Here is a 17233-nt window from a genome sequence, read left to right as displayed (position 1 = left end):
AGCCTGTCAATTGCCACAAAATGTAAAACAGAGGGAAATTGATACCTACTTCGCCAATAGGGACCTGGAGGTCCTGGTTCTCAGGTGTGCTTGCGGGCTCTGCCCATGCCTCTAGATGTTATTCCAAAAGATGTTTAGCATGCCTGCCTTCATTGCTTAGACCTTTAAGTGTCGGATTTGGGAAGACAAGTTGAGCTTATATAGGACAATGGTGAGGTATCTTCTGGAATACTGTGGCCAGTTCTGGTCGCCCTGTTATAGGAAGGATATTATTAAGCTGGAGAGGGTTCAGAAGAGATTTACCAGGATGTTGCACGGAATGGAGGGTTGGAGTTATAAGGAGAGGCTGGGACATCTTTTACTGGAGCGTTAGAGATTGAGGGGTGACCTTATAGAGATGTATAAAATCATGAGGGGCATATATATGGTGAATTTCACCCCTAGGGTGAGGGATTTCAAGGATAGAGGGCATATTTTTAAGCTGAGAGGAGAGAGATTTAAAAAGGACATGGGGCAACTTTTTTTTAAACAGGGAGGGTGTTTTGTGTGTGGAATGAACTTCCAGAGAGAGTGGTGGATGCAGGTACAGTTATAATGTTTAAAAGACACTTAGATAAATATGAATAGGAGGGAGAAGGGCCAAGCACCAGTAGGTGGGACTAGTTTAGTGTTTGGGAACATGGTCGGAATGAATTGGTTGGACCGAAGGGTCTGTTTCCATGCTGTATGACTCTATGACTCTAAACAGGAAGAGAAGTAGGCCGCTTGGCTCCTCGGGCCTACTCCACCATTCAATGGGATCAAAGCTGATCTGATCCGATGTCCAGGATGGAAGTCCACAGGAGAAAGAAGCAAGCTAGAGTTGCTGGGTAACCCTCTGACTTTCAGACGAATTGTCGCCATCTAGTGGGAGAATAGGATACTTCATACAAAATGACGTGAGACTTTGTAATAATAAAGGAACCAAAGAACTGTGGATGACGGAAATCAAAAACAAAAAGAGAACTTGCTGGAAAAACTCAGCAGGTCTGGCAACACTTGTGGAGAGAAAGCAGAGTTAACATTTTTGGCCCTTCTTTAGAACAGTAATAATCAAATTTTTGTACATACTGATACTTGCCAGCACCGCTCACTGGCAAGAATATATCTCGGCGTTCAATACTAGGTGGGAAAAATGGGCGTTTTTGCTCTTGACATCAATAACCTCCTCACAGCTGATCTCACATGATTCTCCCAACTTTCTCACCAATGCCCTTGCTGTTCAGTACAGTCAGTTCCGCTATAACGCGCTAGTTCTGTTCTTGTGCAATCCCGTGTTATAAGAAAATCGTGTAATAGCGGCGCCATTTAAACTAATAGGGCCAGAATCGAGTTATAACCAATACACAAGTTAAAACTTTGTGCTTTCAAAACTCTGTCCCCAATTCATCAATTGTGTTATGGCAAATTTGTATTAACTAAACGCACATTATAGCGGAACGACCTGTAACTGGGAAAGTTCTGGCCCCCTCGTCACAAAGGCTGTGAGAAGGACCCAGATGCCAGGCTTCACTCCTTCAAGATTTCCCTCACTAAGTTCCTTTGTCAGCATTTCAGCGGACAATACCTGAGGCATTGACCCTTTCGGATCCTCACTCTCTTATACAGCAGCTCGTTTCCCTTGGAATTAATTAAGAAGAGTTGGAATTGAAGCAGTAATTAGCTGCGATCGAACTAAAATGGCAAAAACGGTTCAAGAAGTTGAATGGCCTTAAACTGTTCCTATCCCTCAGCACATCACAAGAAAACATTCCAGGGAGAGAAGACAATAGGAAATTATTTATAACCTTTAACACAACTCAAGCAGAAAACACGAAGACTGGAATGGGTGTGTCATCTTAAGAAGCAGCAGCAGCAAAAATGTAAAAGGTAAAAGGAGCAGAGTTGATTAATGATTGAGAGATACACTTTCAGTGTGGAATTTAAAATTAGACAATTCAATCAATCTGGAATAAAATGTCAGTATTCGTAATGGAAACCAGTGAATTGCCACAAATGAAATCAGTGCATTGTCATAAAAATCCAAACTGTTCACAAATGTTCTTTATGGAAGGAAATGTTAAATAAAAGTAAAGGTATAAAATAAAAGCGTCTACATTAACCTTTCTCTGATGCTGCTGTCCTGGAAAATTCAGGTATGAAAAGCTCCTGTTCCCATGGCGACTGCTCTTTCTCCGTCTCCTCTTCCTGCTTTTTCTTCCCACGCTTTCGTTTTAACTGGTGAGTCAAAATAGCGAGTGAAGCAGCCCCCACGACGGAGATCAGCAAGAGTTTCCTCACAAGAGGAGGGAGCTTTACCTAAGGCAGGCAAAAAATATTTATTTACAAATTTATTCTTTAATAACTGCAAGATTCAAAACAATGATCATGCAGGCTGTCAGCACAGCCTTTCCTACAACATTGCAATGCAGTATTTTTTTCTTTGTTCATTCACAGAATGAGGACATCACTGGCTAGGCCAGCATTTATTGCCCATCCCTAATTGCCCTGAGGACAGTTAAGAGTCAACCACATTGCGATAGGTCTTGAGTCATATGGAGTTAAGGATGGCAGTTTCCTTCCCTCAAGGACATTAGTGATTGGGTTTTCCCGATCAATGGATTCATGGTCAATATTAAACTCTTAATCCTAGCTTTTTCTTATTGAATTCTAATTCCACCATCTATCATCATAGGATTTGAACCAGGTGCCCAGAATATTATCTGGATCTGTGGGCTAACAGCCCAACAATAATACCACTAGGCCATCACCTTCCCTGGAGGGAAGAGCTTTGTGAATCTTATAGACATTCCCTATGCACCATCATACTTCCACTGCCATGTCTTTAATCAGAAATCAGTCATTGAAGCCTCACTGTCAGAAATTCCCTCTCCATCATCTCCTCCTTTTAGAAAATCTTAACGTCTTAACAACAATCCAATCCAGAAATGGATTATTTCCTGAGCTGGTTCTTCTCAGGTCCCACCTGTGTTGGGAATGCAACTTGTAAATCCACATGTGCATCGATAGGTCAAAGTCCCTACCTGGACCTCTATCAGATCCTTTTTTTTATTTCCTCTAAGTGCAGAGCACTAATAGTTTTTTTAAAAAACCTCAAATTTCCAAGAACATTGGTTGTCATAGTCCAGGGACAACAACAGCAGGTCCTTTGGCCAAAAGCTTTGAATGTTCTTCTCTAAACCCTCACACCTCACCTGCTCAAAGACCCACTTGTGTGACCAGGCTTTTTGTTCTGTTCTCTTTGTTTGGCTCAGTATTGACCTTTGTCTGCTTTTGCCTCCCTCAAACACCTCAGGACAGATTGCATGGAATAAAATTGCTATCTGAATGTAGACCTTTGGAAGGTTTTGATTGAGGGCATAAAGAAAAATTGATTGCACAGGCCAAAGGTGTAAGGTTGTTTTGACATGGAAAGTGTTGCTTCAGATGTGGTGGAATTAATTGAACAAAAACTTATCAAGAGAGAATTGGAAAAACAGCTTGAAGGGGAGAAAGTTGAACAGCTACGTGGAATAAGGGAGTCAGCCTAAAAATTATAGAAGAGCTAGTACAGTTATGATGGACCAAAGAGCCTCATTCTATTCCGTAAGATCTTACGATACGATTCATGTCGGCAAAGGTGACGGTGATTAAAATGGCAGTGAAGCTGATGAAACAAATGGTGCCATACCAACATCTTCCTGGTGTTATAGACCAGGCAAGACCCCTCAAAACATTTCAAGAAGATATTCTAGACCCTAAGTTTGCATTTGTTTTAAGCAAGTGTACAGTGGATATTCCAGGAGAGAATCAACTGGTCAGACTACTTAGTTTCAAAGAAAACAGAATTTATTTACAAGATTACTGAATGAAGCACAAAGAACAGAAAACAGAACACCGAATAACTTGTCTTATCCAAAAACCCAAAAGACTATCCCAACTTAATGATGCTGTTCCAAAATACTTGCAACAATCCCCATAAACACCTGTTGGCACAAAAGGAAAACGACAGAAGTCAGAAAGAGAGAGTCCAGTAGCCTCTCTTCACATACCCACTGCTACATTCAAACCAAACCAAAGGATAGCTGAGCTGCTAGAACTGGCCACTCCCCTTTCATTATAAAGTTTTTTTCTTAAAACTTGAAAGCCTTCTGCCTGAGGTAGTATCTGTTAGCTGTAGACAAATTGGCCCTAAAATCCATCCATCCTCAGACTTTCCGGAACCTGTGTCATTTGTAACCTCTCTGAAGAAAAAGGACAACCTAACCTTGTTAAAGAAACAGATCCGTCACACTGGCTTTACTCACCTTTCAATCAATAACTTTACTGATCTATATTGCTCAATGACACACTGTGCAGCCAGGCAGAGCAACGGTTCAATCAAAGGAGATGCTGTCTCTGAGAGGCAACAACAACTGAGGAACATAGGAACTTGAGTCCCCCTTGAGCCTGGTACACCATTCAATGAGATCATAGCTGATCGGTGACCTGACTTCATTTAGAGTCACAGAGTCAGAGTGATGTACAACACAGAAACAGACCCTTCGGTCCAACATGTCCATGCTGACCAGATATCCCAACCCAATCTAGTCCCACTTGCCAGCACCCGGCCCATATTCCTCCAAACCCTTCCTATTCATATACCCATCCAGATGCCTTTCAAATGTTGGAATTGTACCGCCTCAGGCAACTGCCTGTGTGGAGTTTGCACGTTCTCCCCGTGTCTGCGTGGGTTTCCTCCGGGTGCTCCGGTTTCCTCCCACAGTCCAAAGATGTGCAGGTCAGGTGAATTGGCCATGCTAAATTGCCCGTAGTGTTAGGTAAGGGGTAAATGTAGGGGTATGGGTGGGTTGCGATTCGGCGGGTCGGTGTGGACTTGTTGGGCCGAAGGGCCTGTTTCCACACTGTAATGTAATGTAATGCAATGTACCAGCCTCCACCACTTCCTCTGGCAGGTCATTCCATACACGTACCACCCTCTGCGTGATAAAAGTTGCCCCTTAGGTCTCTTTTATATCTTTCCCCTCTCACCTAAACCTATGCCCTCCAGTTCTGCGCTCCCCCACCCCAGGGAAAAGACTTTGTCTATTTATCCTATCCATGCCCCTCATGATTTTATAAACCTCTATAACGTCACCCCTCAGCCTCCGATGCTCCGGGGGATTTGTCCTATATTCCTGAACATCTTTGGTAACAAAAAGCCTTCAGTCTCAGTTCTGAAATCAATAACTGATGGAGCGTCAGTAGCTCAGAAGAAAATTCCAAACATTTACCACACTTATTCATAAAATTTACCCATTTGTTACAAGGCACTTTCAAATGTTAAATTAATTCTTGTTGATTGGAGTTATTGAACATTCAACTTATAACAGGAACTGGGAGGAGCAAATCTTCTACCTCCTTCTATTAGGTCGATATTGCTTTGGTGTCTGCTCCACAAAAGTCCCATAACTTCTTCCAAAGCAACAAGATGAAGTAGCTCACTTGACAATGCAGTCCATCCACCACCTCCAAACATTTAACCAGAGTACCACTAACACACTGACAAGACGCATTTCAGCAAATTGCTAAGGCCCTTTCAACAGCACTGTCCAAGTCTGTGTCCCATCCCATTGGAAGGACAGGGGCAGCAAATACATGGGAACACCATGGCTTGCCAATTGCCCTCCAAGTGACACACCAATCTGACTTGGAACTTGACGCTCTGGCTCAAAATCATTTCGTCCCTAACAGCACAGTGGGCACCTTCACACCCCTGGGCTGTACTGCTTCATGAATGCAGTTCTCCAGGGCAGTTAGCGATAGGCAATAAATACTGGCCCAGCCAACAATGCTAACATTCGACAAGTGCACAAAGCAACAATTCCAGGCTGCTCCCTACGTCCTGGAGTTCCATTATACCCACACACGCTCTAACTCTATTTTCAAAAATTTCAAAACACATAATGAGTGAGAAAATTCATTCCCAACTCCGCAAGTCTACTCTTCCTCCGTCAGGCTTACAAAACACAAGCTTCGTATCAGCTCATTTAAATCCTCATAATTTAACTCATTCTGATGAATATGTGCTGTTTCTGTCCAAAGCCAACATATCCTTCCTGAGGTGCAGTGCCTGGGACATTACAGAGTACTCCCAAAGGAGTTTAAGCACAGCTTTATACAACTGCATAACTCAGTCAATGATTCAGATACTCCAGACCAAAGAAGTCGAACCTTATAACTAGAGTGAGGCTGTTGATGTCAGCCAGTAATCCTTCATGCAAAGGACAGCGCAGATCGGCAGTTCTGACCTTGCAAAGTGTTTGGTCTGGGAGTAACTTGAAAGTTTAAAAGCCGAAATAAGAACAAGAGTAGACTGTTCGGCCCCTCAAGCCCGTTCCTCATTCAATGGGATCATGGCTGACCCAACATTCCTCACATTCACTTTCCTGTCCTTTCCCTGCACCCCTTGATTCCCTGACTGATCTATCTATCTCAACCTTAAAATGTACACAAGGATTCTGCCCACTGATAGTGTTCCGTGGCAAGGAGTTCCAAACACTCGCAACTCTCTGAGAGAAGAAATTCATCCTCATCTCAGTCCGAAATTGGTGCCCTTTTATTCTAAGATGGTGCCTTCTGGTTCTAGCCTCTCTCATGAAGGGAAACATTCTCTCAGCATTTACCCTGTCAAACCTATTAATACAATGATACAATACAATACAGCACAGGGAAAGGCCCTTTGGCCCACATACACCAATTCCTAACTCTTATTTAGACCCGCTACTTAATGCCCATACATGTTTTCGATCCCTCTGTTCCCCTCCCGTGTCTATCAAGATACACGTTAAACATTGCTAATGTGCCTGCTTCCACCACCTCCACTGGCAGTGTGTTCCAGGCACCCACCACCCTCGTGTGAAAGACTTCCCCGTTCTTCTACCCTAAACTCTGCCCTCTCACCTCGAATCTGTGTCCCCTTGCAGTTGACCGTTCCACCCTTAAGAAACCTATATGTTTCAATGAGATCACTTCTCATTCTTTTACACGCCAGTGAACAGAATCCCAACCTGTTTAGCCTTTGCTCATAAGAGAGCCCCTCTATATCAGGGATCATCCCCGAGTGAACCTTCTCTGAAATGCCTTCAATAAAATAATATAATTCCTGAAACACTGAAACTGCTCACAGTGCTCTAGATGTGGTCCCACAGGCACCTTGTACAGTTGCAGTAAGAGGAAGGGTCACTCAACCTGAAACGTTAACTCCAATTTCTCTCCACAGATGCTTCCAGACCTGCTGAGCTTTTCCAGAAATTTCTGCACTTGTTTCATAACTTTTGCTATATTTCTACTAAAGAGTAGGGTGAAGAGACAGGCTCCAGCCGCAACAGGTATCGCTCTCCATGGCTGTTGGTATTGTACTCTATGCTACTTTCTCCCCACCCTCCTCTCATTTATCTCTCCACCCTTCAGGCACTCTGCCTGTATTCCTGATGAAGGGCTTTTGCCCGAAACGTCGATTTTACTGCTTCTCGTATGCTTCCTGAACTGCTGTGCTTTCCCAGCACCACTCTACTCCTGTTGGTATTAGTTGTCTCGACACTAGAGTTAATGATCTCCTTTCTAGTACTCCCTTTAACCTGTCATGTCTGTAACATTTTTTCAATTCAAATGAAATCTCCTTGGCCTGAACAATGAACTGATTGTCTCTCCACTGATACCAACTAACCTGCAAGTTGCAGCACCTGCTTGTTTTCCCTCCAGATTTTCCAGCGTTCACAGCATTTTTTTGTTATAGTAACATCAACAGCATTTCCTGCTGCTGTGACCCCTGAATACCATTGTGACAACGAGAAGCAATATTGTGGCAATACCATCACCACCGCCTCACATGCCATCCAGTTATGGTATTACAACACTATCCTTAGATCATTGGGAATTAGATCGGTGGAACTTCTAACCTAATATCATTGTTGATGGACCATCATAGAAAGACAATAATTTTTCCATCAGATTCTCAGGGCAATTAAGAATCGGCAAGTCAACAGGCAATGTCACCCACACTACACAAACACATCAAAAACTTTACAATTCAATGTTTTAAACTCACACCCAAATGTGATTTATGGAAAATCCCGGTTAGGAATTCACATAAGACCAGTAATTATAATACATTTCTATGTTGACAAACTCTGCAAATACTGACAATTCCAGGGACTCTTTGGAAATAAATCTCAAGATGCCTTGAACAGACTGACACACTCCCAGGGACCCCCCTGTAAATAATGACACTCTCAGGGACGCCCCTGTAGATACTGACACACTCCCAGAGACCCCCCTGCAAATACTGACACACTCCCAGAGATCCCCCTGCAAATACTGACACACTCCCAGAGACACCCCTGTAAATAATGACACTCTCAGGGACGCCCCTGTAGATACTGACACACTCCCAGAGACCCCCCTGCAAATACTGACACACTCCCAGAGACACCCCTGTAAATAATGACACTCTCAGGGACGCCCCTGTAGATACTGACACACTCCCAGAGACCCCCCTGCAAATACTGACACACTCCCAGAGACACCCCTGTAAATAATGACACTCTCAGGGACGCCCCTGTAGATACTGACACACTCCCAGAGACCCCCCTGCAAATACTGACACACTCCCAGAGACACCCCTGTAAATCTGTAAATACTGACACACTCCCAGGGATACCCCTGTAAATACTGACACACTCCCAGAGACACCCCTGTAAATACTGACACGCTCCCAGGGACCCCCCCGTAAATACTGACACGCTCCCAGGGTGGGAATAGCAGTCCAGGGAGCTAAACAAGCAGCACGTGTTAACACTGGAAACGCACACCTCGCCCCTAAAGCCCAGTCAGATACTTAAGCCAAGGCTCCTGTTCAGGGATTTTATGACTCGACTCTGGAGCAGGTGGGACTTGAACCCGGGCCTCCTGGCTCAGCAGGAGGGACACTACCACTGCGCCACCAGAGCCCTCTAATAGCGGAGTTCGGGTTGTGTCGGCTGTGTGGGATGTGGGAGCGGTGATGTGACCTGACCTCGGGCAGGGAGCGATAGAGAGACACCGGGAGATCGACAGCTCGGAGCGCCAGCGTCTGGAAGTGACCGGTCGGATCGCTCATGGATTCCTCAGCGAGATCGCTCATTTCTCTTTTCCATCCCCCTCCAGCCGATCCGATCAGGTGCAACTTGCCAAATGCAAAACACAGGGCGTTATTCAACCAGATGCAACAAAAATCAACATCGAATATTAAACAGCCCGCCAATTCTTTTTTTTTCCCGCATGAAACTGAATTATTGACAATGTCCGGACAAGAGACAAATTAAAATCAAGAATTGGCGCATCTGTCAGCCTACCCCACAACTGGTACAGTCAGCAGTTAAGCTTCAGGGAGCACAGAGAGAGAGAGAGAGAGAGAGAAATGCAAAGGGGTTGTTGAAAATATCTGCTGGGGAAGGTTTGCAAATTGCATTAGAATTACAGTCTGGTTCTCCGACGCATTAACGCACTGACCCACCTTCACAAGCTGGGATGGATTGACCGAGGATGGAGGTGGGGAGGTTCCCGGTCTTGTGCACCTTGTTCCTGGGTGGGAGGGTGAGAGAGAGGATTCAGTACTGACTGTCCCTGGGTGGGAGGATGCAGCCTTCCCTGTGACTTGCTCGCTAACATCCAGCACAGCCCCGTGCTCCGGCAACCAATGCTTTCCTCCCTCAGCTCCCTGATGGGAATGACAACATACCAACGCGCACCACTTCCGGGCTCCCAAACCTTCGCCACAAATCACCCTGCTCTTCATCACAACGGAAACGTGCATTCGTGTAGCTCCAGCCATGACCCGCCTGATGTATTCCATGCAGTCCCTGAAAGAACTTTTTGACATGAGCTCACTCTGGTGAGGCAGGAAGTGGGACATCCACAGTAACATTTGTGCCACACAAATGCCAGATAATGACCGTCTGCAATAAGAGACTTTTCCCTGGGGTGGAGGAGTCCATAACTAGAAGACATAGGTTTAGGGTGAGAGGGGAAAGGTACATAAGGGACAACTTTTTCATGCGAAGGGTGGTGCATGTATGGATTGAGCTGCCAGAGGAAGTGGTGGAGGCTGGTACAGTTACAGCATTTAAAAGGCATCTGGATGGGTAAGTGAATAGTTAAGGGTTTAGGCAAGTGTTGGCAAATGGGACTAGATTAGGTAAGGCTATCCGGTTGGCATGGATGGGTTGGACTTGAAGGTTCTGTTTCTCGATTAGAGTGGTGCTGGAAAAGCACAGCAGTTCAGGCAGCATCTGAGGAGCAGGAAAATCAACGTTTCGAGCAAAAGCCCTTCATCAGGGCAATGCCCGAAATGTCGATTTTCCTGCTCCTTGGATGCTGCCTGACCTGCTGTGCTTTTCCAGCACCATTCTGATCTAGAATCTGGTTTCCAGCATCTGCAGTCATTGTTTTTACCTTGACGGTTCTGTTTCCAAGCTGTACATCTCTATGAATCTATGACTCGAAGAGACAATCGATCCCCTGCCCCTTGACATTTAATGGTGTTATCATCACTGAATTCTGGACTATCAACATCCTGAGGGAGTTACCATTAACCAGAAACTCAACTGGACTGGCTATAGAAACAGTGGCTACAAGAGCAGGCCAGGGATAGGAATACTGAGGTGAGTAACTCGTCTCCAGAATCCCTAAAGCCCATCCATCGTCTGCAAGGCACAAGCCAGGAGTGAGATGGAATACTCCTCACTTGCCTGGATGGATGCACTCCAATAACACTCAAGAAGCTTGACACCATCCAGGCCAAGCAGTTCATTTGATTGGCACCATATCTACAAGCACCACTCCCTCCACCATGACACTCAATCGTAGCAGTGTGTACCATCAACAAGATGCACTGTCGAAATTTACCAAAGATCCTGAGATTGCACCTTCCAAACCCACAACCACTTCCATCTAGAAGGACAAGGGCAGCAGATACATAGGAGCACCAGCACTTTTTTTTTATTTCAAAAATATACTTTATTCATAAAATTATTTGGATCTCTATACATTTCCGCCATGCCATTCATATGCACACATTACATTGCTTTACATACAGACATCGAAATTTATTTTTCCTATATACAAGTCTGTACATTTACTATCCAGCTCTTCTGCTGAAGCATCAGCAGAGCCCAAATGACTGGGTGGGCCCCCTGTTCTTCTTAGGCAGGCAGATGTTACATGGTGGTCTTTCCCCACCGCACCTTGGGGGCAGCTGCCCCAAGCTTCAGCACGTCCCTCACCAGCACTTGCAAGTTCCCCAAGCCAGTCACCATACTGACTTGGAAATATATTGCCATTCCTTCACTGGGTCAAAACCCAGTAATTCACTCCCTAAGGTCATTGTGGGTCAAACCACAGCAGGTGGACTGCAGCGGTTAAGAAGGCAGCTCACCACCACCTTCTCAAGGGGCAACTAGGAATGGGCAATAAACACTGGCCCAGCCAATGATGCCCACATCCCAAAGGTGGTTAAAAAGGAAAGCTAATTTGCACCTGGCAAGCTCCCAGTGATTGGATCGCCAGTTTCTGTGATGTTGATTGGAGAATGAAGTGTGACCAGGACATTCTTTTTCATGATGACATGGCCCGGAATCCTTTCGCTCCACCTGAAAGGGCAGGCAGAGCCCAGTTTTACACCTCAACCAAAAGACAGCGCCTCCTTCAGGACTGCACTGGTGTGTCTCCCCTGACTGTTAAACTCGAACTTTCTGATTCCGAGGTGAGAGTGCAACCAACTGGGTCACAATTGACACAGAAATGGTGACTAAAAATGTCAGCAGTAAGGATCCTATACTCAAGAAATACAAATAGAATGTGAAATCTCACAATCAAATCTTGTAATCATTTGATCACGAAAAATAGGAGCAGGGATAGGATATTCAGCCTCTCGAGCAAGCTCCACTTTTCAATCAGAACCTGGCTGATCTACAATGCCCTTAACTCCACTTTCATGCCTGTCCCTCATAGCCATTAATTTCCTTGTCTCTCAAAAATCTACAAAACTCAGCTTTAAGTATACAGGTATTTAATAACTCAGCCTCTACTGGTCTCTGAAGGAGAACATTCCAAGCATTAATGAACCTTTGGAAACTGTGTCCACTACTTCTAGACTTCCCCCAGGAGAGGAAACATCCTTTCAGCATCCACATCATTTACAATTCTGGTTTCCCTGTTTAAGGAAGGATACAAATCTGTTCAAAGCAGTTCGGAGAAGTATCACTGCAATCATATTTGGAATGAGCATGTTGTCTTAAAAGGATAGAGCCATGATTTAATTGGGAACTGATAATTGTGCCCCACTGTTCCACAAGCCATTACAAACTGTGTATTGATAAAGTAAGATGACCAAAATAACAAAGTTACCTGATTGATTGCTATTCAGAACAAAAATAATTAACACCAGGTTTTGTCAGTAACTGTAACTTAACTCTATTTACATGCTTAAATTTAGCAAGAGCAAAAAAAAGTCTAATTTATAACTATATAACTTATTATACCCCTTCTAAATCCACAAATATATAAGAAAAACAGATTAAAGACAAATGGTTTACCACATAGGATCTTAGGATGTGGATGTAAATTTGCTCGCTGAGCTGGAAGGTTCATTTTCAGATGTTTCACCCAAGGAAACCCAAACATATAAATAAAAAGCAGGAAACACCAGCAGTCCTCCACACCACCAGAGGCTCACTGAAGATGTTACCTAGTATGGTGACAAAACATCTGAAAATGAACCTTCCAGCTCAGCGAGTAAACCTTCATCTAGAACCTCAACCTGAGCTACAAATCTTCTCAAAACTCGCTCTTAGGACGTTTCAATAAAATCAGTTGTCATTTTCTGAACATTAATCAGTACAAGCCCAACCTTTCCTCAGAAGAAAAATCTTTCATTCTCAGGAACAGCCAAGTGAATCGCCTCTGAGCCACCTCCAATTCAAATAGGTCGCTTCTTAAGTAAGATGCCCAGTCCTTCAGGTGTGGATTCATCATGCTCAGTACAGTATAGTAAGACATCCCTACTTTTATTATTTTAAGGCGTAGTCACACTACAACTGACAAGTGATATCTGAATGATAGTTAGCAAACCCATGTTATTGTGCCACATTGGTCTTAGTCTGATCGGCATCTGATGTCATAGCTTGATGCAACTTACGCTTTGACCTCTGCCTGCTGAAGGAACTAGTTCATTAGCGTGGGCAAGAATTTTCCCCTTATAATATTAAAATTGGCTATAGGATCCCTACAGTGTAGAAGCAGGCCAGTCAGCCCATCAAGTCCACACCACCCCTCCAAAGAGCATCCTACCTTTTATCTTGCCCCTGTAACCTGTATTTCCTATGGCCAATCCACCTAACCTGCACATTCTTGGACTGTGGGAGGAAACCCATGCAGACACAGGGAGAATGTGCAAACTCCACACAGACAGTCACCCAAGGACCACCACGTCCCGGGTGTCATAAGGCAGCAATGCTAACCACTGTGCCACCCATATACTGTATTAGAAACCTGGCATCAGCAAAAATGATCATCTGACTGGTGTCAATGAGCTGAATGGCCTGCTTCTATACTGTATGGATTCTATGAAAATGACAAATAACATTGTACAATCATAGTGAGGCATATGGAATGCTTGCCTTTATAAACTGAGGCATTGCATTCAAAAGTAAGGAGGTTATGTCAGGGCTATTAAGCCACATAAGACCATATGATATAGGAGCTGAAGTAGGTTATTCAGCCCATTAAGTCTGCTCCATCATTCAATGAGATCATGGCTGATCTGATAACCTTCATCTTCAGTTTCCTGCCTTTTCCCCATAACTCTTGATTCCTTTACTGATTAAAAATAAACAGTCCATCTCAGAGCTAGTAACTCAAGACTGGTCATCCATGAGGCACTGTGGGCCATTAACAGCGATCCCACAATTGACAGATCAGATACAAGTTCTGCAGTCCTGCCACATCCAATTGGAATGCTGGTGGACATATAAATAACTCACTGGAGGAGGAGGGTCCACAAATGCCCCCATCCTCAATGATGGAGGAGCACAACACAATGGATAAGGCTGAAACATTCACTGCAGTCTTCAAGCCAGAGCGCTGAGTGGATGATCCATCTTGGTTCCATCAATGGTTCCCAGAATCACAGATATCAGTCTTCAGCCAATTCAATTTCCTCCGTGTGATATCAAGAAATGTTTGGAGACATTGGATACAACAAAGGCTATGAGCCTTCACAAAATTCGGCAATACTACTGAAGACTTGTGTTCCAGAACTTGCTGCTCCCCTAGCCAAGCTGCTCCTGTGCAGCTACAACACTGGTATCGACTCAAAAATGTGGAAAATTGACCAGGTATGTCCTGTACATAAAAAGCAGGACAAATCCAACCTGGCTTATTACTGCCTCCTCAGTCTACTCTTTATTATCAGTAAAGTGATGGAAAGTGGTATCAACAGTGCTATCAAACAGCACCTGCTCAGCAATAACCTGTTCAGTGACGCCCAGCTTGGGTCACAAGCCCCCCACTTATCCCGGATCCAACCTTCCAATTCGGCATCATCCTCATGAACTGTCTGTCTTCCTTCCCATCTATCTGCTCCACCCTCCTTTCTGACCTATCACTATCACCCTCCCACCTCCATCTACCTATTGCATTTTCAGCCAACCTCCCCCCTGCCCCACTCCCCCTCCCATTTATCTCTCAGCCCCCATGGGCTACACCCTCATTCCTGGTGAAGAGCTTATGCTCAAAATGTCAATTCTCCTGCTCCTTAGATGCTGCCTGACTGGCTGTGCTTTTCCAGCACCACACTTTTTGACACAAGTGGGATGGGTGACTCACTACTTGCCTGGATGGGTGTAGCTCTAAAAACACAAAAGAAGCGTGACACCATTCAGGACAAAGCAGCCTTGCTAAATTGTCATTACATCCACAAGCATCGACTCCCTCCACCACTGTCGCTCGGTAGCAGCAGTGTGTATCATCTTTAATTGTATTGCGGAAATTCAGAACATCCTGAGAGAGTACCTTCCAAACCCACAACTACTTTACCTAGAAGGAAAGGGATAGAAGATACATGGGAATACCACCACTTGCAAACTCCCCTCCAAGTCACTCACCATCCAGACTTGGAAATATATTGCCATTCCTTCACTGTTGCTGGGTCAAAACTTCCTCTCGAATGGCATTGTGGGTCTACCCACAGCAGGTGGACTGCAGCAGTTCAAGAAGGAAGCTCACCACCACCTTCTCAAGGGGCAACTGGGAACTGGCAATAAAGGCTGACCAGCCAGTGACACTACATTCCACGAGCGAATTAAGAAAATAAAATTACATCCTCCAGTTTTAGTATCCCTTACAGAAAACATCATCTGGGTACCCATCTTGTCCAGGCCCTCACAATCTTCTATATTTCAATAAGCTCACCTCTTATTCCCCTAAACTCCAATGGATGCAGACCTAATTGCTTTATTTGTTCTTCATAAGATATGGAAGATGATGGATGGAGTGTAATTCATGCAGTTAGCTGTGTTAGATGTGGAGAGTTCTCCGTCACACTCTTGACTTGTTCTTTCTACGTGGTGGACAGGATTTGAGAAATCAGGAGATGACTTTCTTGCCATAGAGTTGCCTGTCTCTTGCCTGTCCTAGTACCACAGTACTTAGTTGAATGTCCATTTGACTTGATTAATGGCAACTCCAAGAGTATTATTTTCCGCAAGCATTATATTTTCCTACAAAAATATACCACAGCATTTATTTACCTTAATACTCATTTACCAGTTACACACTTGTTCTGCATGTATATTTACCTTATCCTGTATTTTGTTGTCACTTTTCTCTCTGTATTAATTACATTTCCCCATTTGTATAACAAATTTTGAAATGTATTTCCACTTGCTCAGTCAAAATCATTGCTATAAACAACGAACAACTGTGGTTCCAACACAACTCCTGATGGAACACCGCTTCCCACCACTTGTTAGTCAATCTTTTATTAATGACAGTTAACACCCATCCCCAAGTAAGTTTCACCAATTTATTATTTTCCGGATGAGTACCCTAAATTGGCAAGCTTCCAAGTGAGGAGGGATAAATTGGTTTTCCTTCTTTATTCATCTGTCCTCTCTATTGGCCACAACAAGATGAATTAAAAGAGATCTTTTCCTCTATGGATATCTTACTCCCAGACCCAAATGGGTGTTTCTTGCCATTGTCTCTGCTTCCACCACCTCCTCTAGCAACGCATTCCAGACACCCACCACCCTTTGAGTGAAAACCTTGCTTTGCACATCTCTTTTAAACATCCCCGCCACACCTTGAACCTGTGTCCCCAAGTGATTGACCACTCCACCCTGACAAAAAGTCTCATATTTTCCATCCCATTGATGCCATTCACTATCTTATAAACTTCTGTCAGGTCACCCCGCAACCTCCTGCATTCCAGTGAAAACAGACCCCACCTTCCCTCATTGCTAAAATCCCCATAACATTGCTAAAATCCCCATAACAGGCAACGTCCTGGTAAACCTTTTCTGTACACTCTCCAAAGCATCCACATACTACTGGTAATGTGGTGACCAGAACTGTACGCTCCACCATTATCTTTTAGGTTAGGGGTCCACAGGACTCATTTTATCTGGTGCAATAGAGGAAAACCATTTGCTGGTTGAATAAGTGGAGGTTCTTCTCATAAACAAGATGTATTTCCTTGAGTGTACAAGTTATAATGATATGCCAGAGTTGTTAGAGTGATATCGGAACTTAGGAACAGGGATAGGTCTTTCAGCCTGCAAGTCTGCCCCACCGTTCAATATAATTATGGCTGACGAAGCCTTCTACCTACCCATCCATATAACTCTGTATGCCATTGAAGTTCACACATTTATCAATGTCTACCTTAAACACTGGTCTGGTAAGACTATGGTGATGTGACCTTACTTTTACTTTAGAGCTGAAAATGTGTTGCTGGAAAAGCGCAGCAGGTCAGGCAGCATCCAAGGAACAGGAGAATCGATGTTTCGGGCATAAGCCCTTCTTTAGGAATGAGGAAAGTGTGTCCAGCAGGCTAAGATAAAAGGTAGGGAGGAGGGACTTGGGGGAGGGGCATTGGAAAGATGATAGGTGGAAGGAGGTCAAGGTGAGGGTGATA

The 17233-nt window shown here is 44.2% G+C and overlaps 1 protein-coding gene across 1 annotated transcript in view; it reads right to left on the bottom strand.

Annotated features, from left to right (window-relative positions):
- The window catches only part of miga1 (mitoguardin 1), a 115600-nt gene extending 105704 nt beyond the window's left edge, over positions 1 to 9896 (bottom strand). The window contains exons 1-3 of the mRNA XM_043700081.1: positions 9554 to 9896; positions 9074 to 9223; positions 2142 to 2337 (exon numbers count right to left, since the gene is read on the bottom strand). Coding sequence (XP_043556016.1) covers positions 2142 to 2337; positions 9074 to 9223; positions 9554 to 9892 — 685 coding nt within the window. The 5' untranslated portion in view covers positions 9893 to 9896. The remainder of the gene's footprint in view (positions 1 to 2141; positions 2338 to 9073; positions 9224 to 9553) is intronic.
- Positions 9897 to 17233: the final 7337 nt, after the last annotated feature.

The sequence above is a fragment of the Chiloscyllium plagiosum genome, chromosome 11, assembly GCF_004010195.1.
Source record: "Chiloscyllium plagiosum isolate BGI_BamShark_2017 chromosome 11, ASM401019v2, whole genome shotgun sequence".
Classification (NCBI taxonomy): domain Eukaryota; kingdom Metazoa; phylum Chordata; class Chondrichthyes; order Orectolobiformes; family Hemiscylliidae; genus Chiloscyllium; species Chiloscyllium plagiosum.
This window is presented reverse-complemented; position numbering and strand designations above follow the sequence as displayed.